This window comes from Aethalodelphis obliquidens, unplaced genomic scaffold (genome assembly GCF_003676395.1).
Source record: "Aethalodelphis obliquidens isolate GAN/ISIS:26980383/991018 unplaced genomic scaffold, ASM367639v1 scaffold19, whole genome shotgun sequence".
In the NCBI taxonomy this organism is placed as follows: domain Eukaryota; kingdom Metazoa; phylum Chordata; class Mammalia; order Artiodactyla; family Delphinidae; genus Aethalodelphis; species Aethalodelphis obliquidens.
Window position 1 is genome coordinate 17,784,716 of NW_020837963.1, and position 18,934 is coordinate 17,803,649.

General features: G+C 41.3%; 1 protein-coding gene across 3 annotated transcripts in view; it reads left to right on the top strand.

Annotated features, from left to right (window-relative positions):
- Window positions 1–7,206, top strand: part of LOC113626825 (serpin B8) — a 17,877-nt gene extending 10,671 nt beyond the window's left edge. For all 3 annotated transcript variants that reach the window (XM_027118715.1, XM_027118714.1, XM_027118716.1), the window contains 4 exons: window positions 751–868; window positions 2,797–2,939; window positions 4,928–5,080; window positions 6,680–7,206. In XM_027118715.1, coding sequence (XP_026974516.1) covers window positions 751–868; window positions 2,797–2,939; window positions 4,928–5,080; window positions 6,680–7,084 — 819 coding nt within the window. In that variant the 3' untranslated portion in view covers window positions 7,085–7,206. The remainder of the gene's footprint in view (window positions 1–750; window positions 869–2,796; window positions 2,940–4,927; window positions 5,081–6,679) is intronic.
- Window positions 7,207–18,934: the final 11,728 nt, after the last annotated feature.

Genomic DNA, 18,934 nt, shown 5'->3' on the forward strand with positions numbered 1-18,934 from the left:
CACACACACACACACACTGAACCTGTAAGATTTGTTGATAATCTAGTTCTACTGTGGAGCCTCCCAATCATTCCCTAAGGATATTTCAGACACTGTGGTTGGTGCTGATGATACAAAAATGAGTGAAACAGGGTTAGACCACCTAGTAGGGGAGACAAAATCAAACAGAAAGTCAATGTGGAGTTTAAGCGTTTGACAGGAATGTTCACGGGCTGTTTTGTGCATGGCTGCCGCCGTCTGTATTCTCAAAACATATTGTAGGGGCTTCCCTGGTGGCGCAGTGGCTGAGAGTCCACCTGCCGATGCAGGGGACACGGGTTCGGGCCCCGGTCCGGGAAGATCCCACATGCCGCGGAGCGGCTGGGCCCGTGAGCCATGGCCGCTGAGCCTGCGCATCCGGAGCCTGCGCTCCGCAACGCGAGAGGCCACAGCAGTGAGAGGCCCACGTACAGCAAAAAAAATAAATAAATAAAATTGTAATTATCGTGTGTATATGTTTCTCCCTCAGCAGACTGTGAGCCACCTCAGGTCCAAGGTCATGTCTTCACCCTGGTGTCCAGCACCTGGCACTGTACCAGGCACAAAGCCAGCAGTCTATACATTTTGATTAATTGCATAAATGAGTCTTAAAGTACAGGGTGCCCTGTGCAAGCATTTGTGCTAGAAACACGTTAAGAAAGAAATGTTTTCACACTTTTAGGAAACTTTGACAAGTGGAATGTGGCCAAACTAGGTATTTTGCATTTGTAGGCTTTTAAGGAATCCTGCCAGAAGTTCTATCAGGCAGACCTGGAGGAACTGAACTTTTCTAAAGACACTGAAGAATGCAGGAAACACGTAAATGACTGGGTGACGGAGAAGACTGAAGGTGAGAGATTTTCATTTCAGGAGATGTGGTGTTATGAGGGACACAGAGCTGAGATTGCCGGATGTGACCTCCACGGGTGGCCACTGTGACCCTAACCTGGGATGTGACCTCCACGGGTGGCCACTGTGACCCTGTAACCTGGGATGTGACCTCCACGGGTGGCCACTGTGACCCTGTAACCTGGGATGTGACCTCCACGGGTGGCCACTGAGACCCTGTAACCTGGGATGTGACCTCCACGGGTGGCCACTGTGACCCTGTAACCTGGGATGTGACCTCCACGGGTGGCCACTGTGACCCTGTAACCAGTGGCCTGTTTATGTGTGTTTGCTGGGCTTTCAGGCCATTGATGCAATTCTGATATTTTTCTTGGGCTTACGAAGTGGTGATTTCTGAAAAATGCTTAAACCTAATGTTAGTCTCTCAGATGCCCTCCCCTCTGGAAGGTAATGGAACATCCCCGAAAAATGCTTCCTCTTTGGTTGCCCCATTTAACTTCTACCTGCGAGGACACTGCCGTGCTCTAAGGGCAGGACATTCCATTTAGGTTATAGCTGAGGTGGGACAACGTTTCATGTCACCTCCCAGTGGTGATGTGAGCCGCTCTAGTTTCATCCACAGCCCTCTCCTGCCCTCTGAACTTGGCTGGGGCTAAGTTTGCTTTTCCGAATTTGCTCCAGATTCTGGAAGTGCAGCTACTGTGGAGCATACAGGGTGCCCTGTCCAGACACATTCTGTCTCAGCAGAAACATTTCTGCCAGTTCTCAATTAGAGTGCAGAGAAAAAGGACGTGCTTTTCAGAACTCTAAGTACTCAGCACGTAATTTAGAGACGTCAGCAGGCGGGGAGGTTACGTCACTCGTTTGTTCACATGCCCACCTGGCACTCATTATTCCATCCGTTCCATCTTATGGCGCATCCACTGCGCGTCAGGCAGCCACAATACCCGTGATCACGCAGGCAGCCAACGACCATCGGAAGGGAAGAACCTTTCACGTTGATATTTTCGTACGTCACGTGTGTAGGGGTCTCTGGCTCTCCAGTTGATCTAGCAACACTGAGTCACCTAGGGAAGCCAGAAGCTTCTCCACACCTCACCCTCCCTCCACCACCCACTTCCCCCTCCACGGCTGCTCACACCCTTCCTTCCAACAGGTTGACCACCCAAGATTTCCCGGAATAGCAGAGCTGGAGGGGGGGTTGGGGATCACCTTGTCTCCGCTCTCATTGGACAACTCAATTTGGGCCCCTTTATTGCATCCCCCTAATTCTTTTGCCCCATTCCCTCCCTCCAGGAAGCTGCCTTCTCCCATTTACAGATCTGTATCCCCATCCTTTGGAAGCCTCTTCTCACCTAAATGAGACTTGAAGGTGGGCACAGAGCAACGATTCTTAATCAGAATCAACCTCTAGGGGATATCTGGCCATAACTGAAGACATTTTCAGTTGTCATAGTTGGGGGAAGTGATACTGGCTAAACATCCTAAACACATAGGACCATCCCCCAAACAAAGAATTATGTGGCCTAAAATGCCAGTAGTGGCGTGGCTGAGAAATGATGGTGCCAAGGTCGAGAAGCTTACAGTTGGAATCGAGACTCTTGGGTTATTTTCTCAGCTCAACCACTTGGTCGCCTATGTGACCTTGGCAAAAAGTCAGGCAAATACTCTGAACCTGAATTTCTACATCTATAAATTGAGGGCAAAATGGTCGTTGACCTGCCTGCTTCAAGATTCTTGTTTAAGGACAAACACTACGCTGTACGTGTGCACAGAATGAAACACCATCACCCCGGTTCCTCAGGCAGCTGGAACTACAGGATCCAGCCTTTCCTCCACCAAGCCTCGGCTTTCAGTGTCAAGAGAACTTTTGTAAAAGAATGTTTATTCTCCCCCAATAGCAATAACTTTCTCTCATACTCTTTACAGGAAAGATTTCAGAGATACTGGGGGCTGGGGCAATCGGTCCTCTGACCAAGCTGGTCCTCGTGAATGCAACCTATTTCAAAGGAAAGTGGCATGAGCAATTTGACAGAAAGCACACAAGGGGAATGACCTTTAAAACCAACAAGGTAGGGACATATTTTTGCAGATATACAGCTACTTTCTAAAGTAATACTCTGGGAAAGGTTGTGAGTGAATGGAAAAACATAATTTATTTCACACTGTCTTGATTCTTAATTTATTATTTCTGAAGGAATTTCATGCCCCCTATATATCGCTTATTGGAATGGGAAAGAGAAAAACGAAAATAATTGTTAGATCATTTTGTTTTTGGATCCTTGGTCAAATCGATCTTCTCTCTCTGGTCATGTTATTTGGATTGAAAGAAACTGTCTTCTAAGCCTTGGAATTATGTTTGTATTTTACTGTCACTGTTGTATTTAGACACTTTCTTGCAACAGTCAGTGACAACTGTGACTATTTATTGCCTTAGAATTCATGGCTGTACAATTCCTAATACAAGAAAAAAAGTGTTAGCAAATGTCCAGGCCAGCTTTGTTTTTATTTATTCTTGGAACTTCTTAAGAAATAAAAATTATACGTATTTAAGGTGTACAAGGTGAGGGTTTGATAAACATATACATAGTGAAATGATTACCGCAGTCAAGCTAATTAAATATCTTTCCCTCACATAGTTACCATATATTTTCTGTGATGACAGCACCTGAAATCTACCCTCTTAGCAAATTTCCAGTATTTGATACGGTATTATTAACTATAGCATCAGGTTGTATATTTGATTTCTAGAATTACATGCCTAACTTCAAAAACACTTTTCTCCATTCACTTTTGAATATGATAACGGCTGGGGTCAGTAACTGTTAGCTTGGAATTTGACCTCCATCCGCTTGATAGCAGTGTATTACACAAAAATTTATAAATCTAGAATATATTTGATGCAAGCTTTAAAAATGGTGGACCCTAGACATCTGATCAAGGTTCCCCCTTCAAGAAAAGCAAGGCCATAAAGCCAATTATATAATTGAGCAAGTTTTCAGAATAGAAGTATAACTCCCGGGGCTTTCCTGGTGGCGCAGTGGTTAAGAATCCGCCTGCCAATGCAGCGGACATGGGTTCGAGCCCTGGTCCAGGAAGATCCCACATGCCGCAGAGCAACGAAGCCTGTGAGCCACAACTACTGAGCCTGCGTGCCCAGAGCCCGTGCTCCGCAACAAGAGAAGCCACCGCAACGAGAAGCCCGCGCACCACAACAAAGAGTAGTAGCCCCCGCTCACCGCAACCAGAGAAAGCCCGCGCGCAGCAACGAAGACCCAACGCAGCCAAAAATAAATAAATAAATTGGGGAAAAAAAAAGTATAACTCCCTCTGGCCTATATACCTTTTCCAACCAGATCTTTCTGCCTAAAGACCTGAATATTAGTTAAATTTCCCCTTAACTTGGAGAAATAATTTTATTTTTTTAGATATATATATATATTTTTAATGAATTTATTTTTGGCTGTGTCGGGTCTTCGTTTCTGTGCGAGGGCTTTCTCTAGTTGCGGTGAGTGGGGCCACTCTTCATCGCGGTTCACGGGCCTCTCACTGTCGCGGCCTTCTCTTGTTGCAGAGCACAGGCTCCAGACGCGCAGGCTCAGTAGCTGTGGTGCGAGGGCTTAGTTGTTCCGCGGCATGTGGGATTTTCCCAGACCAGGGTTCGAACCCGTGTCCCCTGCATTGGCAGGCAGATTCTCAACCACTGCGCCACCAGGGAAGCCCGAGAAATAATCTTTTAATTAAAAGGTCCCTGGGAGTGCTTCTCTACCCATCTTCTCAAAAGAGAAAAAAACCCCACAATTTCTTCTGAGAATAATATAGTTTTGTGTCTCTCTATATTCATCAATTGATTCTCTCCTGCCTCATAATACTTGATCTGCTGGGGCAACAGAATGTTATACTCAACACTAATATGTAATAATGAAGACTTTACATCAATCAGCATAAGTGCATAGAAATAATAATTATATGTACCTAGGGATTCTGCGAATCAGACATATCTTTTAGTGCACTGCGCTCATTTTTCAGTTATTTGATTTTAATGTTGTATTCTTATTAGGAGAAGAAGACAGTGCAGATGATGTTTAAGCAAGCTGAATATAAAATGGGGTATGTGGAGGAGGTGCACGCCCAGGTCCTGGAGCTGCCCTACGTGGAGGGGGTGCTGAGTATGCTCATTTTACTGCCTGATGACAACACAGATCTCGCTGTGGTAAGCCCTTGGCAATGAGTCTGAGTGTCCATGGATCCAGGCTAAGCTCATTTTTAAAAGTCCATCCACCAGATAGCATTTGAGGAATTTCCAATTTAGGATTATTTTAAGGAGTGCTAAATGAACACCACTGCATGTCTTTGGGTGAACATGTGTATGCATTTCCTGTTGAGGGTACAACTAGGAGTGGAATTGCTGGTATTGACAAATTTTGATGAAGCTTAGAAGAGAGACTTCCAAAAATATAAGAACATTATTATTTATTTTGAAGGGAGGGTCTAGTTGAGAGCCCAATAATTACTGAACAAAAGGACAGGAAAAGGATAGAATCTGGGCCGTGTTCCTCAAACATTAATGTGCATATTAACCTAATGGGATCTTGTTAAAATGCAGACTTTTATTTGGGGGGAGTTATGGCCTGAGATTTTGCATTTCTAACAAGATTCCAAGTGATGCAGATGCCGTTGGTCATAGACCAACTTGAGGAGCAAGCGTCTAAAGTACAGGTGAGGAATTTATCTCAGACACGAGGAAGACATCTTCCCATGACGGAAAGTGGGGGTTCAGGATGGGGGAAAGTAACTTTGTAGGGTGGGAGGCACAGGAGTGATAGTATGCTCGTTATCTGGCTCTCTGGGGTGGAGGGGAAGCATTATGATATTTAGTGATTCCTGTGGTGTCAATACCCCCACCATGGCTGAAGTTAGGCTCCCGAGGGTTTAACAATTGACTCTCACCGGAGATCCAAGCCAGCTCCAGCCCACCGCCTGCACACCAGCACACCGCTGTGAGGCTGGGCCTGCCTGATCTCCCTGGCTTCTCCATGGAATCAGGAAGGTCCTGGCATAAGTCAAGGATGAGCTCTGTCACGGCGACTTGAGAAGAAAATTAGGAGAGTCTAGGAATAGAGCTGACATCCAAACCCAGCTGTCACGGGAGAGGAGAACTCACCTGGACTCCAGGTGGTGAAGGGAAGTGGGGACGCAAGTGGAAGCCCCCTCTTCCTCCTTTATTTCTTCCCTGTGGATAAACAGAATGAGTTATGGGTCTTGTAGGTTTTGAAACTCCAGGGCAGGCAGAGGGCAAACAAGGATGCCAGAAGCAATCGTCCTGTGGAATTCCCCATTGCTGCTCTCCCCTCCCCAGAATCCACATCTTCCTTCCCGTTCAGATGATCCCTGATTTCCCCATTTTTCATCCATCAGAGTTCTGAGCCATGCTTTGTCTCCCTTTTGTCGAACAAGTTCTCAAACTCATGGTAAAGTGTTTCGCATGAATACAATCCATTGGTTATGAGAATTTTCTAAACTAAAAAAATGCTTGAAATGAATTTGCTACAGATAGTTAAAAATAAAACCCTATCTTTGTCTCAGGTGTTTTCTAACTGTTCTTGTGTCCATAAAACAAGGAAAATGCAAGAATTTGAGGGGAAATCCAGGTGTGTTTATAAGAGGAAATATCCCTTAGATTGTCTTGGACTAGATCTCACCATCTAACTGCAGGTCATGCGTGTGTGTGGAGGTGTTAATGCGTGGGGGGATGGGTGAGTACCAGGCTCTTGTCATCTAGCTTTTAAGATTTAACTCTTCATTATTTCAGGTGGAAAAGGCACTTACATATGAGAAGTTCAGAGCCTGGACAAATCCAGAAAAGCTGACTAAGGATAAAGTTCAAGTTTTTCTTCCCAGATTAAAGCTGGAGGAGAGTTACGACTTGGCGGCTTTTCTTCGAAGTTTAGGAATGACTGATGCTTTTGAGGAAGCCAAGGCCGACTTTTCTGGAATGTCAGCCAAGAAGAACGTGTCCATGTCCAAGGTCGTGCACAAGTGCTTTGTAGAGGTCAACGAGGAGGGCACGGAGGCAGCTGCGGCCACCGCGGTGGTCAGGAACTCCCGGTGCAGCAGAACTGAGCCAAGATTTTGTGCAGACCACCCTTTCCTTTTCTTCATCAGGCACCATGAAACCAACAGCATTTTGTTCTGCGGCAAGTTCTCTTCTCCATAAAGAGCTGCAGTCCTTGTACGTCACTCTGCCTACCCTGCCTTACTTCAAATTCCCTGTGACCAAATTGACGCGGTGGTTTGAATGCCAAAATAAAGTGTAATTATGATAACAGGACCCCCTCACAGAGTTGTTGAGAGGATTTAATAGGTTGATAAAGAGGTTAGAGCAATACCTGCTATAGTTGTACACAATATCATTATTAGACAAGAGTCAATTGCATTTTTATGCACCTAAAATGCAATAGTTAGAAAATGTAATTAATTTTGCACTAAAAATATAATGTTCTTAGGAATGATAATTAACAAAAGATAAGCAAGACTGTTATGTTGAAAATTATAAAGTGCTATTGACAGTCATTAACGATGACCAAAATAAATGGACATATTTCATATCACGAATAGACCTTGAGTTAAAAAATTGTCAGTTCTCCCCCACTTGTCCTATTGATGTAATGTAATTCTAATCCAAATTCTAGCAATGCTTCTATGGAACCTGACAAGTTTATTTAAAAATTTATATGAATAAGCAAAAGGCCAAAATTTATAACACATTTCTAAAGAAAAAGATCAAGTTGCAGAGCTCTGCTCTACTAGATATTGAAGCTTGTCATAAAGCCCTGGTAATACAGTGTGGTGTTTACACAGGGATAGACAAACAGATTAATAGTACAGAAGAGCCCAGAAGCGTACTTATTCATATATGAAATGTGAAACAGAAAAGAATTGGTATTAGAGGTCAATAGGAAAATGACAGCCCAATACAGTATGCTGGGAAAAATTCCTTATTTAAAAGAAGAAAACAATTATTGAGATAGTAAACACTTAACGAGAAATGAAAATTTTATATGCTTTACAAGAAAATATAGCAGAATATTGTATGACTTTAGGGAAAGGAAGGATTTTTTTTTTTGGCCATGCTGCAAGGCTCGCAGGATCTTAGTTCCCCGACCAGGGATTGAACCCACGCCCTTGTCAGTGAAAGCACGGATTCCTAACCACGGACCACCAGGGAATTCCCAAAGAAGGATTTCTTAATCAATATATAAAAAGCATAACAGTTAAGGTAAACAATGGACAAAATCAACTACATTAAAATACAGGTACTTTAAGTTTAAAATACACCATACAAATTATAAAAATATAAGCACAAACCAGGAGATGACAGTTTAACAAATTTAACCACTAAAGGGTAAATCCTTTAGTGGTTAAATATTGCCATGAAAGAATCTGTAAGAAAACGGCAAACAATCCAGTAGAAAAATTGACATGAAATGGATACTTCACAAAAGAGGAAACAGAAAAGGTCAGTAAACACATGACAAGGTGCTCAATCTCATTCATAAAAGAAAGCAAACTAAAATAGAAATTAGAGGTCAGAGGGGGATGTGACCATGGAGGGAGAGCACAGAGAGATTCACTGTTGCTGGCTTTTGAGGATGGAGGAAAGGGGCCCCGTCAAGGGACGTGGATGGAGAAGCTGGAAAGGACACGGAAATGGATTCTGCCACAGAGCCCTCAGAGAGGGATGCAGCCCTGCAGGCACCTTGGTTTTAGCCCAGAGACTTGCGTTAGACTTCTGACTAGCAGAGCTTTGAGATGGTGAATCTGTGGTGTTTTAGGTCACTAAGTTTATAACAGTTTGTTACAGCATCAACAGGAAATGAATACAGCATTCAACACTGATTCTTGCCATTGGCAAATGACAGAAACACATTTCTTTCTAACTTAGAAAAAAGCAATTTATCATCCAGTATCAAGTTAAGAAAAGTGCTTGAGGAATAACTAGAACTATGGACCCAAGTGCCTTAGGCTCTTTCTTCATCTCTGGTTTTATTGTTTCTCAGTGTGTCAGCTTCCTTCTTTCCCCACAGCACTTGAAGCAGAGCTCCACCCCTCAACCCCAAAACCATAGTCTTAGGTTGGCCAAATTTTGTTCCATAGCTGTCCATCCTAGAATAAACAACAAGGGCAAAGCAGCTAGGAAACACAGAGATGAACTAGGGACAGTTACTATAATACGTTGCTTGGAAGACTGATCACGTGTCTGCGTTCCACCAAACCTGTTTTGGCCATAACTGAGCTGTGATACGTCTCAGTTCATGGCCTCCTCCTGCCAGTTAAAGACTAACACAACTAGAGAAAACAATTAATTTAAAATAACATTGATCAGGTTATTTAAAAGCATTTGGATCAACAGAACTATCACAAGCCAAGCTCATCCACTGTGTTGGTTTTTACTGCTGACACTTAACCACCATCCCAGTGGCTTGAATAAAGGATCTTCGTCTCGCAATTCTGTAGGTCAGTGGCTTACCCCGGTCTTATAGTGTCAAAGTCAGGGTGTCGGCAGGGCTGCCTCCTTTGGGGGTTTTGAGGGAGAATCCATTTCCAGAGACATTCAGGTTACTGGCAGCACTGAGCTCCACGTGGTGGTAGGAATGAGGTCCCTGTTTTCTTGTTGCCTGTCAGCTGGGGGCCTTCTTTGGTGGCTTTCTTCCAGTTTCAAAGTCAGCAATGGCGGTCCAGTCCATCTTATGCTTTTGTAGGGAAGGGAAACTTTACTTCTAGCCACCACCTTAGGTTTTCAGCTGAGGCTCTTTAACAAAAAGATTAGCAAGAGAAAGACAGTTTATTACTGCATGTATTTGTATACACTATTACCAGATATTCCACTCCTAGTTAGAAACCCTAGAGAAACTGTATGTTCAAGAGACATGTAAAATAATGCTCATAGCAATACTATTTCATCACAGCAAGAAAAAATGCTAAAAGAAACCCTAGGAAAAAATGCTGAATTATTAAAATGAATAAATTATGTTGTATTCATACCAAGGAATCAGGGCTATCACCTTACTCAGCTCTGGGGCACCATTCACACTGTCAGCACCTTTCATACAGAACACAATGTACAAGGTTGTACAAATTTGTACAGAACACCATATATTAGGGAAAATGAATTAATCACAGCTATCAGCGTAAAACAATGCAGAGTAAAAATAACAAGTGTCAACTGCATTTGCACAAAGTTAAATAATAAGCAAACCGGTCATTATGTTGTTTAGAGCTACATCTATGTAGTTATAGAGAAAACTATAGAGAAAAAGCAAAGGAATTGCTAACACAAAATACAGGATAGTACGAAATCCAGGGCAGGGAAAGAATGTAATCAGATCAACAGGAAGCTTCAAAATTATTCCTGATACTCTGTTTCTTAAGTTGGATAGTGGATATTAGATGCTTCTTCAACTTACTATTAATCTTTAAATATACATATATGTATATCCATTGTGTTGTATCAGTGATACATTTCACAATAAAAATAATTTAACAAAAGAATGGAGAAATCATAGTATAATGTGATGCAATGAGGACTAAAACCAGCTAAGAGAAATAAGACTAAATATTGTAAATTTAATAGTGGAACTAAAAGTGACTTCCTTATTAAAAGATAAAAATCTTTTAGATTGAAAATGAAAAACGGTGTTTGGTCAAATGTGGTTTTCAATTAGCATACCTCAAACAAAGTGACATCAAGTGAGCAAAGATCTATCAGGGAAATTTAAATAAAGGGACAGCAGGAGTCAAACTATTAATAGCAGAAAAGGTGGACTTTAAGGAAGTGAATTAAAATGGAGAAATGCTGTCTTTTGATATAGAAAGGGTATGATTCATAATGAAGATAAAATTAAAATTTCAACATGCCTTTCAATACTGGACAGATGAACATAGAAAAAATAATAGAAATCTGATAAAAAATGTCACCAGTATACTGTACTTCATAATAAGACCCATTTTTGTACATCTTCACACCTCTGAAAGTAAGATATGTCTAGGTGTAATTTTCATTGTCCATATATGTTTGTTTTTAGTCATAGGTGTCTTTATTTTTTTCACTTCAGGTTATTGTTGATGCTATGTATGTCGAGTATAGTTGCCATTAATTTTTGAACATTATATTATTATCTGGCCTTAAAAAATTACTGTAAATGCCAAAAATTACTGAAGTGAAACGGTGATGTGGAATTTGATATTAGAGAAGTGAATATCTAGATTTGGAAGAATGAGTGAAATTCCCAATTTTCTTGCAAAGCAATGACCATAATCCATAATTTATAGGACCTAAGAAAGGACAACCCTATAACCCTGTGTTATAGGTTCCCTATTATACGCTAACATCAAAACTTGCAGAAAGAGCGTCAGTAGCTTGGAAGAAAATCCCAGACAATAGGGCTATGTTTGCTCACGTTTGGTAATGCCCACATACCAAAGTTCTTGCTGGCAGAATAAAGAATACTGTGATGAAAAAATGAACATCTATGGTTTTAAGCCCCACAAACATTTAAAAGAATCAGATTCTGAATATGGTTTTAAGTTATTTTGCAATTTATTTTGAAAATACTGCATTTTACATATGAAGAAGACAATATATATCTAAACACACCTAAAGGAACTCTTTACATATTTATAAATAAAAATTCAAGTGAAACAAAGTATTGTCTCATAATTCAATTGGCACAGCTTTTATTTCCTTAGCAATATATGAAATAACAATGCATTTTAGAGGGGGGGTCATTTTAGAATTGATGACATGTGGTACAATTTATTTGATTATTTCTTCCCTTCCTATCTTACTGTCCAAAATGTATGGCCATCAAGTGTTAGACCCTCTGAATTGATCATCTACAGCTCAACTTTTCTCTATTTTCAAATCCTGAGCTATTTCCCGATTTTTTTTCTCCAAGTCCTTCTATTGACTGTTTTGGCAATAATGTTTTAAATTTCAGAAACATATTTTCTTGCCTTTTGTTTATTCCTTTCTGTCGTATCGGTCTGTGTGTCTGTGTCTGTGTGAGCGTGTGTAATAAGCTCTTGAATTAGCTAAAAATACCAAATGGGAATTGTTCACGTTCTTGTCTAAATTGTTTCTTCCAGATCAGCTCTTCTGAGTGTCAGTATCGTTCCCTCTATAGTAAACCAAAGATGTTCTTCAAGGTTCCTTGTGCATTTTGATTGTCGACTCCTATCCAGTAATGAATAATTTTGAGGATTGATGTAGGCAGCTCGTCTATGTTGCCTCTACTGTTGTCTATGTGTATAGGTAGGGCTCTTTATTCAATAGGCCTCTCTGTCAAAAAGTATGCTTAACTGAGAAGCCTGCTTTTAATGGAGCGGTGTGTAACCTGCATTCTGTACCAGAGGGCGTGCAGGTAGAAAAGCCTGGCGTGCCTACCTCTTTCCCCACCTGCCTCCACTCCCTTTCCTCCTTCTTTAACTTTCAAATTTCAGAGTAGGATAAATTCTACTCTCAGGTTCTAGTCTCCATATTAAAAGCACCTTCTCTCTCTGGCCAGATTTTTAAATTTTCTTTACCAAAAAAGTTCAGTTTTATTTTTCCCTAGGGAGCAATTCTGGATTGCCCATCACTCTGCCAACAGGGAGATAGATGGGAGGCATGGAGCCAGTGGGAGCTACTGGAGTTCCATCTCCCTTCTGCCCTCTCTCCCTCAGGGTCTGCTGACTCAGAATCCCGAGCCTGTCTGGGAATTCTGATGCCCACCAGTACCCGAGCATTCTCCTTTACGTGTGCCAAGCTGCTTGTTCCTTCACTTTGATTCATCCATTGATATCCTGCCACATACATTATGACTTCCAGAAATCAACCAGAACCTTGTGCCCACCATTGAACTCCCTCTCATCCTTCTTATTTTCATTGGTATATTTCTTTTTTCCCTTTCTATACAGTCATCAAAATAGGATATTTAGGGGGAAAGCAGGCAACACATGTTCCATGTTTACCGTATGCCAGAAGATTGCTATTTGTGGACAGTCTTCTTGTGCCATTACACCTTGTGGAGTGAAGCTCATAAAGGTGAGCCAAAAGGATGCAAAACAATACAATGATGAACGATCCTAAGTATTAGGAAAAGAAGCAAAATAAAGGCTGCCATGAGGGAGTCACCTGGGAGACGTACTTAGATTGGCAATGAGGGACGACCTCTCTGAAGAAGTACCATTTAAGATCTAAATTTGAGTGGGAGTAACCAGGCTGTTAATGAGGAAGGTGTACCAGGACGAAGAAACAGCACATACAAACTCCTGATATTAAAAGATGCTTATTGAAGGAGAACTGAAACGGTACGAGTGTGGGAGGGAAGTTGTGAGCCGGGCGGGGATGTGCAAAGGAGGCTGAAGAGAGGCAAGGTCAGTCGTGAAGGGTGCGTGTGTCACACAAGAAATTTACATTTAACTATTAATGCTGTTGGCACCTATTAAAGGGCTTTAAGTTGAAGAAGGAAGCACTTAAATGTGCAGTTTCCAAAGATTAATTGGACTGCTGTATGGAGAAAAATAAAATAGAGCAAAAGTAGAAACAAGACGTCCAATACGAGGATTATTTTAATAGTCTTGGCAAGAGATGAGGGCTGATGACATTACAGTAGTAGAGGAATATGCTTAGAAAAGGGAATGCGTTAGAGACACATTTTAAAAAGGAACCACGGGTCTCACTGTTAAACAGAATGTACCGAATGTACCAGGGTATGTGTGGGAGTGGTGAGGGCAAGTTAAGTTACTGAAGGGTTTGGGATGAACAAAGGAATGGAAGGAGGTGCTTTTCCTGCAATGGGGAAAAGCTGAAGGGGGAGCAGGGGTTGGGAGTTTTAGGTGTGATGGGAACCAAGGGTCCCACTTTGAACTGGTTAGCACTGAGATTCTTGCAACATATACTTACAGTTTGCCCTCCGTATTCCTGGAATTCAGTCCGTGGTTGGTTGAATCCATGGATTTGGAACCCATGGATACAGAGGGCAAAGTGTACATTATTTCAAGAAGGTAGCTTCACAGCTGGGTGTGGAGCTCAGAAGAGAGTGTCAGATGGATGAAAGGTCAGAGAAGTGGCTGGGAACTCAGAGGACCTGAGCAGAGAGTGTGGGTTGAGAGTCCTTTCAGCAATCCTTCCTTATGCCAACTCTCTCACTTTTCATACCAGACTCTTCTCTCCTGGATAGTGAGAGAAGAATCACATTTCATAAGCAACACATTGACTTGATTTCTATTGCATGTGTCAAACAGATTCCATACATTATCTTTAGATTCTATAAGAGATTGTTCTTAGATTGTCGTTCTCTGAGTATTTTCCATGCTGCTTTTTCCCTTTTGATCTGAAGGTTCATCTCTATAGGCTCCATGACTTTTACTATATATATACTTTTTAAAAGTTTACTTATTCTTGAAAAATGTGCTATCTGTATATCTGAAAGGCAGATTAAGCTACACAGCTGCAAATCTTTTGCAGATTCTAAAAGACTGAATTGTTTGAATGTCTCACCTATTGACTGATCCTCAGGACCTCTCATACTAAGCAGCGTTTGAAAAAAAATCATTTATTTCATCTTTTGGGTTTTCTATCTTTTCCCTTATCCCTAATATTTAATTCTGTGGGCTTCAATTTCCAGGATGCACCATGCCTTCGCCAGCCCTCCATCCTTTTTGCCCAATATTTTTTCGGAATTTACAGTCATGGTCCCTGTGGTCCATGTCATACGTCAGACAGACCTGACTGCAGAGGGCATAGGTCTGCACACGGACCCCTGGCTCAGCAGCTGTGGGGTGGTAGGGAGGCGGGTCCCAGCAAGTCTATGGCTTACTGAGCGTAACACAGAATGGACCTAAGACAGGAGGACAAATACTAGGCCCCAGCAGCTGCTGAACTTGAACTTCAGCCCTGATTAGGGCTGCCTCAATAACTGGGCAAAGTTGGATTTGAAGGGAGAAGCGATTGGTCTCACGGATGTAGAGAAGGCAGTCGCTAACAATTCAGAAGTCACTAACTAGTTCTAAGACCTCGAACAAGGTACTTCACTTCTTTTGTGTTCCGAGTCTCCTCTTTTGTAACATGAAGGGGTTTACCCAGCTGATCCCTAAGTGGCTTCCAGCCCTTATGTTGTCTAACGAATGTGCAGCACAAGGCTATTTGGGGCCATACGCCTGACTTTCTGCATTGAGATTTTTCATTAATTTGTAAGCTTTTGTTATTTCAGAGATGACTTTTGTTGTTAGAAATCCGAGTTGGCTCTAGTGGGCTTGTTATATCGACACTTTTTTCATTTCAGTTAAAGACTTTGATGATAGTTTCCAGTGAGAGCCCGGCAAAATAAAACCATGTTTTCTGTTCTAACATTTGTTTCATCTTCATCTTTTGTCAGCGGCAATATTGCTATTTGTCGTTTCAACATTTCCCAGGATCACTTCTTCCCTCATCTGGGGCCTTTGAAGTTTCTCTCATCAGAATGAAGGCTTTTGCTAATGGTTCTTCAGGGCTGCTGACTGTGTCAGAGACAGGGCTTTAGGCACGCCTGCTAAGGGTTAGCCAAGGTCTCCAGGCAATCTCTTCTCTTCCTCATAAAGAGAGAGACATTCGATTAGAGGACCAAGATTTGGAGGAAAAAGCTGCCGCAGGGCTCAGTGGCTCACGTTGCTTTAGGGCTGCTGTTTCGAAGTAAGATTATTTATACTCACAGACCCTCTAAGCCTCTTCCAGGTAAGGCCTGGGAGTCCTGGGTTTGGGGCCAGCTGACCTGGTTATCCTTCCTGAGAAGCACAGCTGGTGACTGAAGCTGGCCAGAAAGTCCTTCAGCTGGGAGAGGCCTTGTGTATCCAATGGGTCACAAAGCTTTACAGAAGGTACTTAAACAAAGCTTTCTAGTTGTCTCTACGGAGACCGGTTTCCCCATAAATCCTAAATCAAGGCACAATGCAAATGTGTTTTCAGAGACAACAGGTTGGAAATCAGATTTTTTTTTTTTCTGGTTGAAATCAGGTTTGTTCTGGTTTGAAATTAGATTTGTTCTGATCTGAAATCAGATTTGTTCTAGAAAACCCAGAATATCTGAGACTTCTGTTTTCAGAGACAACACGTTGGAAAACAGTTTTTTTTTTTTTCTGGTTGAAATCAGGTTTGTTCTGGTTTGACATTAGATTTTTTTCTGATCTGAAATCAGATTTGTTCTAGAAAACTCAGAATCTCTAAGACTTCTGTTTTCAAGGGAGGCTGAAGTGAGGATGATCTCCTTACCTTCAGGTAGACATCAGAGAGAAATATTAACAGTGATGAATGGAAGGGATAAATAAGTTTTATTATTGCTAAAGGTGATAAGTGAATAAGAAGGGGTTTACTGGAAAGTCACAGAGATTCAGTATTTGAATAGGGAGGGATTTTAGGAATAATCTAAATGCCACCCTTATTTTAAGGAGTCTAAGACCCAGAGAGTTTGTATGGCTTGTCCATCACCCAGAACATTGCCTCACACGTTACATAAGCTGATTAAATATTTTTGGATTAAGTATCCAGTAACACGAATCTTGGTGACAGTCCTGAATTATGGACATGGAAGGAGAAGAATGGGAATCACTAGACCTCTACTCAAGAGTCCTTGACTTTGAAATTCCTTCTTTTCCATGGCCTGTTCTGAACCTCGTTCTAAGCCCTAAGACTTTCACCACCAGAAGCAGTGATTAGAGAGCTGTTTGTGCCCTCTCTTCTACATTTATAGAATATCATCTATAGGAAAACAAGAGAAACCTAGGTGTCATTCTTCATTACTACGTCCCTGGTACCCCAATTAATTAAGATCTGATTCATTAAAAACCCTGCCTGTTTCTTAACTCCACATGCTTCTACCATCCTGACAACCCTTCACTAGTTCTTCTGCTCCAGTCTTATCCACTTCCTCCTGAATCTAATCTTTAATCTGTTATTAGGGTCATACTTCTGAAAAAGTAAATATATTTATACCAGTCTCCATTTTTCAATGCCTTCATGATAAAATCCAAACTTGTTCAAGTGACACGCCTGTTATGATCTGCCCCCTCACTAAGTCCTTATTCTCATTGTTTCCCATGTTTTTTTTGCTTGCATATAATACTTCAGCTGTAGTGAACTTGGTAGTTTGATTTATATTCCATGTTGGTTCATATCTTCCCCAAATTGGATGCTTCTTCCCTGCTTCTTGCCATCCCATATCTGCCCACTGGATCTGCCCAACATATACCTTGCAACCCAGAGAACTTCTCAGATTGTTCCCAGGTAAAGGTGAGACAAGAGGAACCCAGCTATCTGAAACTGATAACAGACTCACTGTCAGGTCCGAATCCTTCTATAACTAACCTCCCCTCATACCAATGAGTGTAGCTGTCCCCACGTTAGAGATGGGGGAAAAACTTACTAATGAGAGATTTAAAATAATGGTCTACAGATATATACCCAACAAGCAGAAAAGACGGATTTGAACCTTGGTTGAACCTTCCTATCAATACCTCCCACCATTAGGGGGCAGCAGCTACCCCTGTAGAAGGCTGACGGTCGCTCTGCACAACACCTGACTCCTCTTTCTTTCCAAAAAGATAAGCAAAATTTACTTATGCTCATTTATATACAAATCATGGTTGTCCGTACGGAATTTCTTATTTGACTCTGACTCTGGTCTGGAAATAAAACTTTTATTACAGAAGCACTGGTTGTAATTATACTTAAAAACATTTAGAGGCAGATTACAGATTATGCTGATCACAATAACCATTTTCCCGGGTTGTAATTTCTCTTTTAAAGAAATTTATTTAGTCGTTTATAAAACAGACTAAAACCATTTCCAATATGCTACCACTTGGTGTCGCTACTAGTCTGTATGTAGTTGCCTCAACCATGATTTCATTTATTCTAGGCAAATAACCTGTTCATTTTAAAGAAGTCCTTTTGGGATAAATTGGGATAGGTATATTAGAATTCAAATAAAATTTTTGCTTTTTAATTTTACTTTTCGAAAATTAACAGTGGTCGACTTTGGGTTTATTTCAGTAGACATACTTCTGAACAAATAAATCTTCTCTAATTAAAAATAAAAAGCCTCAGTTATTGCATCCATCATCTTGGTGCACTGAACAGAAATAACAGGACCTGAAGGAAACTCTGAAAATGTTGCCAAGGGCCAATCAATACAAAGTAAATTGGAACATTTAGAATTGACTTCTTACAACCAGTGATTTGATTATTAGTACCGTTCTAGTTTTCTTGTGCTGAAGATGTTGTAAGCATCTGGGTCCATTGAAGTGGGTAAGTAAAATAATATTGATCGAATAATTATGGTGTAAAGACATTGTGTTAAGTGCTTTACATGTATAAAGTCTAACCATCTTCATCATTATGACTGTTTTAATCCTTTACTTTTGTTTTGATGTTTTGCACCTTACAAAGCACTTTATCTTAATGACTCCCATGAGGCCAAGGATGAATGTCAAAAATATTCAGGGAAACCATGAGAAACAAAAGAAAGACAGGGAAACATTTTTGAGTTGTACTCCCTATTATAATGGATTTATAAAAGTCTATCAGAATTTATTAGACACACCTTGATATTTGACTGCATATTTTCCCTAGGACTAGCTAAGCTCATCAGATACTTTCATGGCTTAAAGAACAACAACATTAAAAACAAAGGCAAAGAGAAAGTAAACGACCATCTCCAGTTTTTCATTTCTACGGTTATAACCTTCTTTCAGGATCAAACACTGGCTGAGTGATGAATCAAGGCCAGCCAAGGTGCATGAGTGTCCGCTATACCATGACTGTCAAATCTTTATGTTAGTATGGATTTCTCCTTGAGGTCTAACATTGTATAGCAAACTGCTTCTTGGAAATTGTCCAGATGCCTGCAGGCATTTCAAACTCAACATCTCTCCAAGGAAAGACATTTCCCATTCTGTATCCCCTGCTCCCTACACAGCTTCCACCTACTTTGCCTCCTGTGATTCCAGTCTCACTGAACAGTACCATTGTCCACTCCGTCTCCAAACCAGA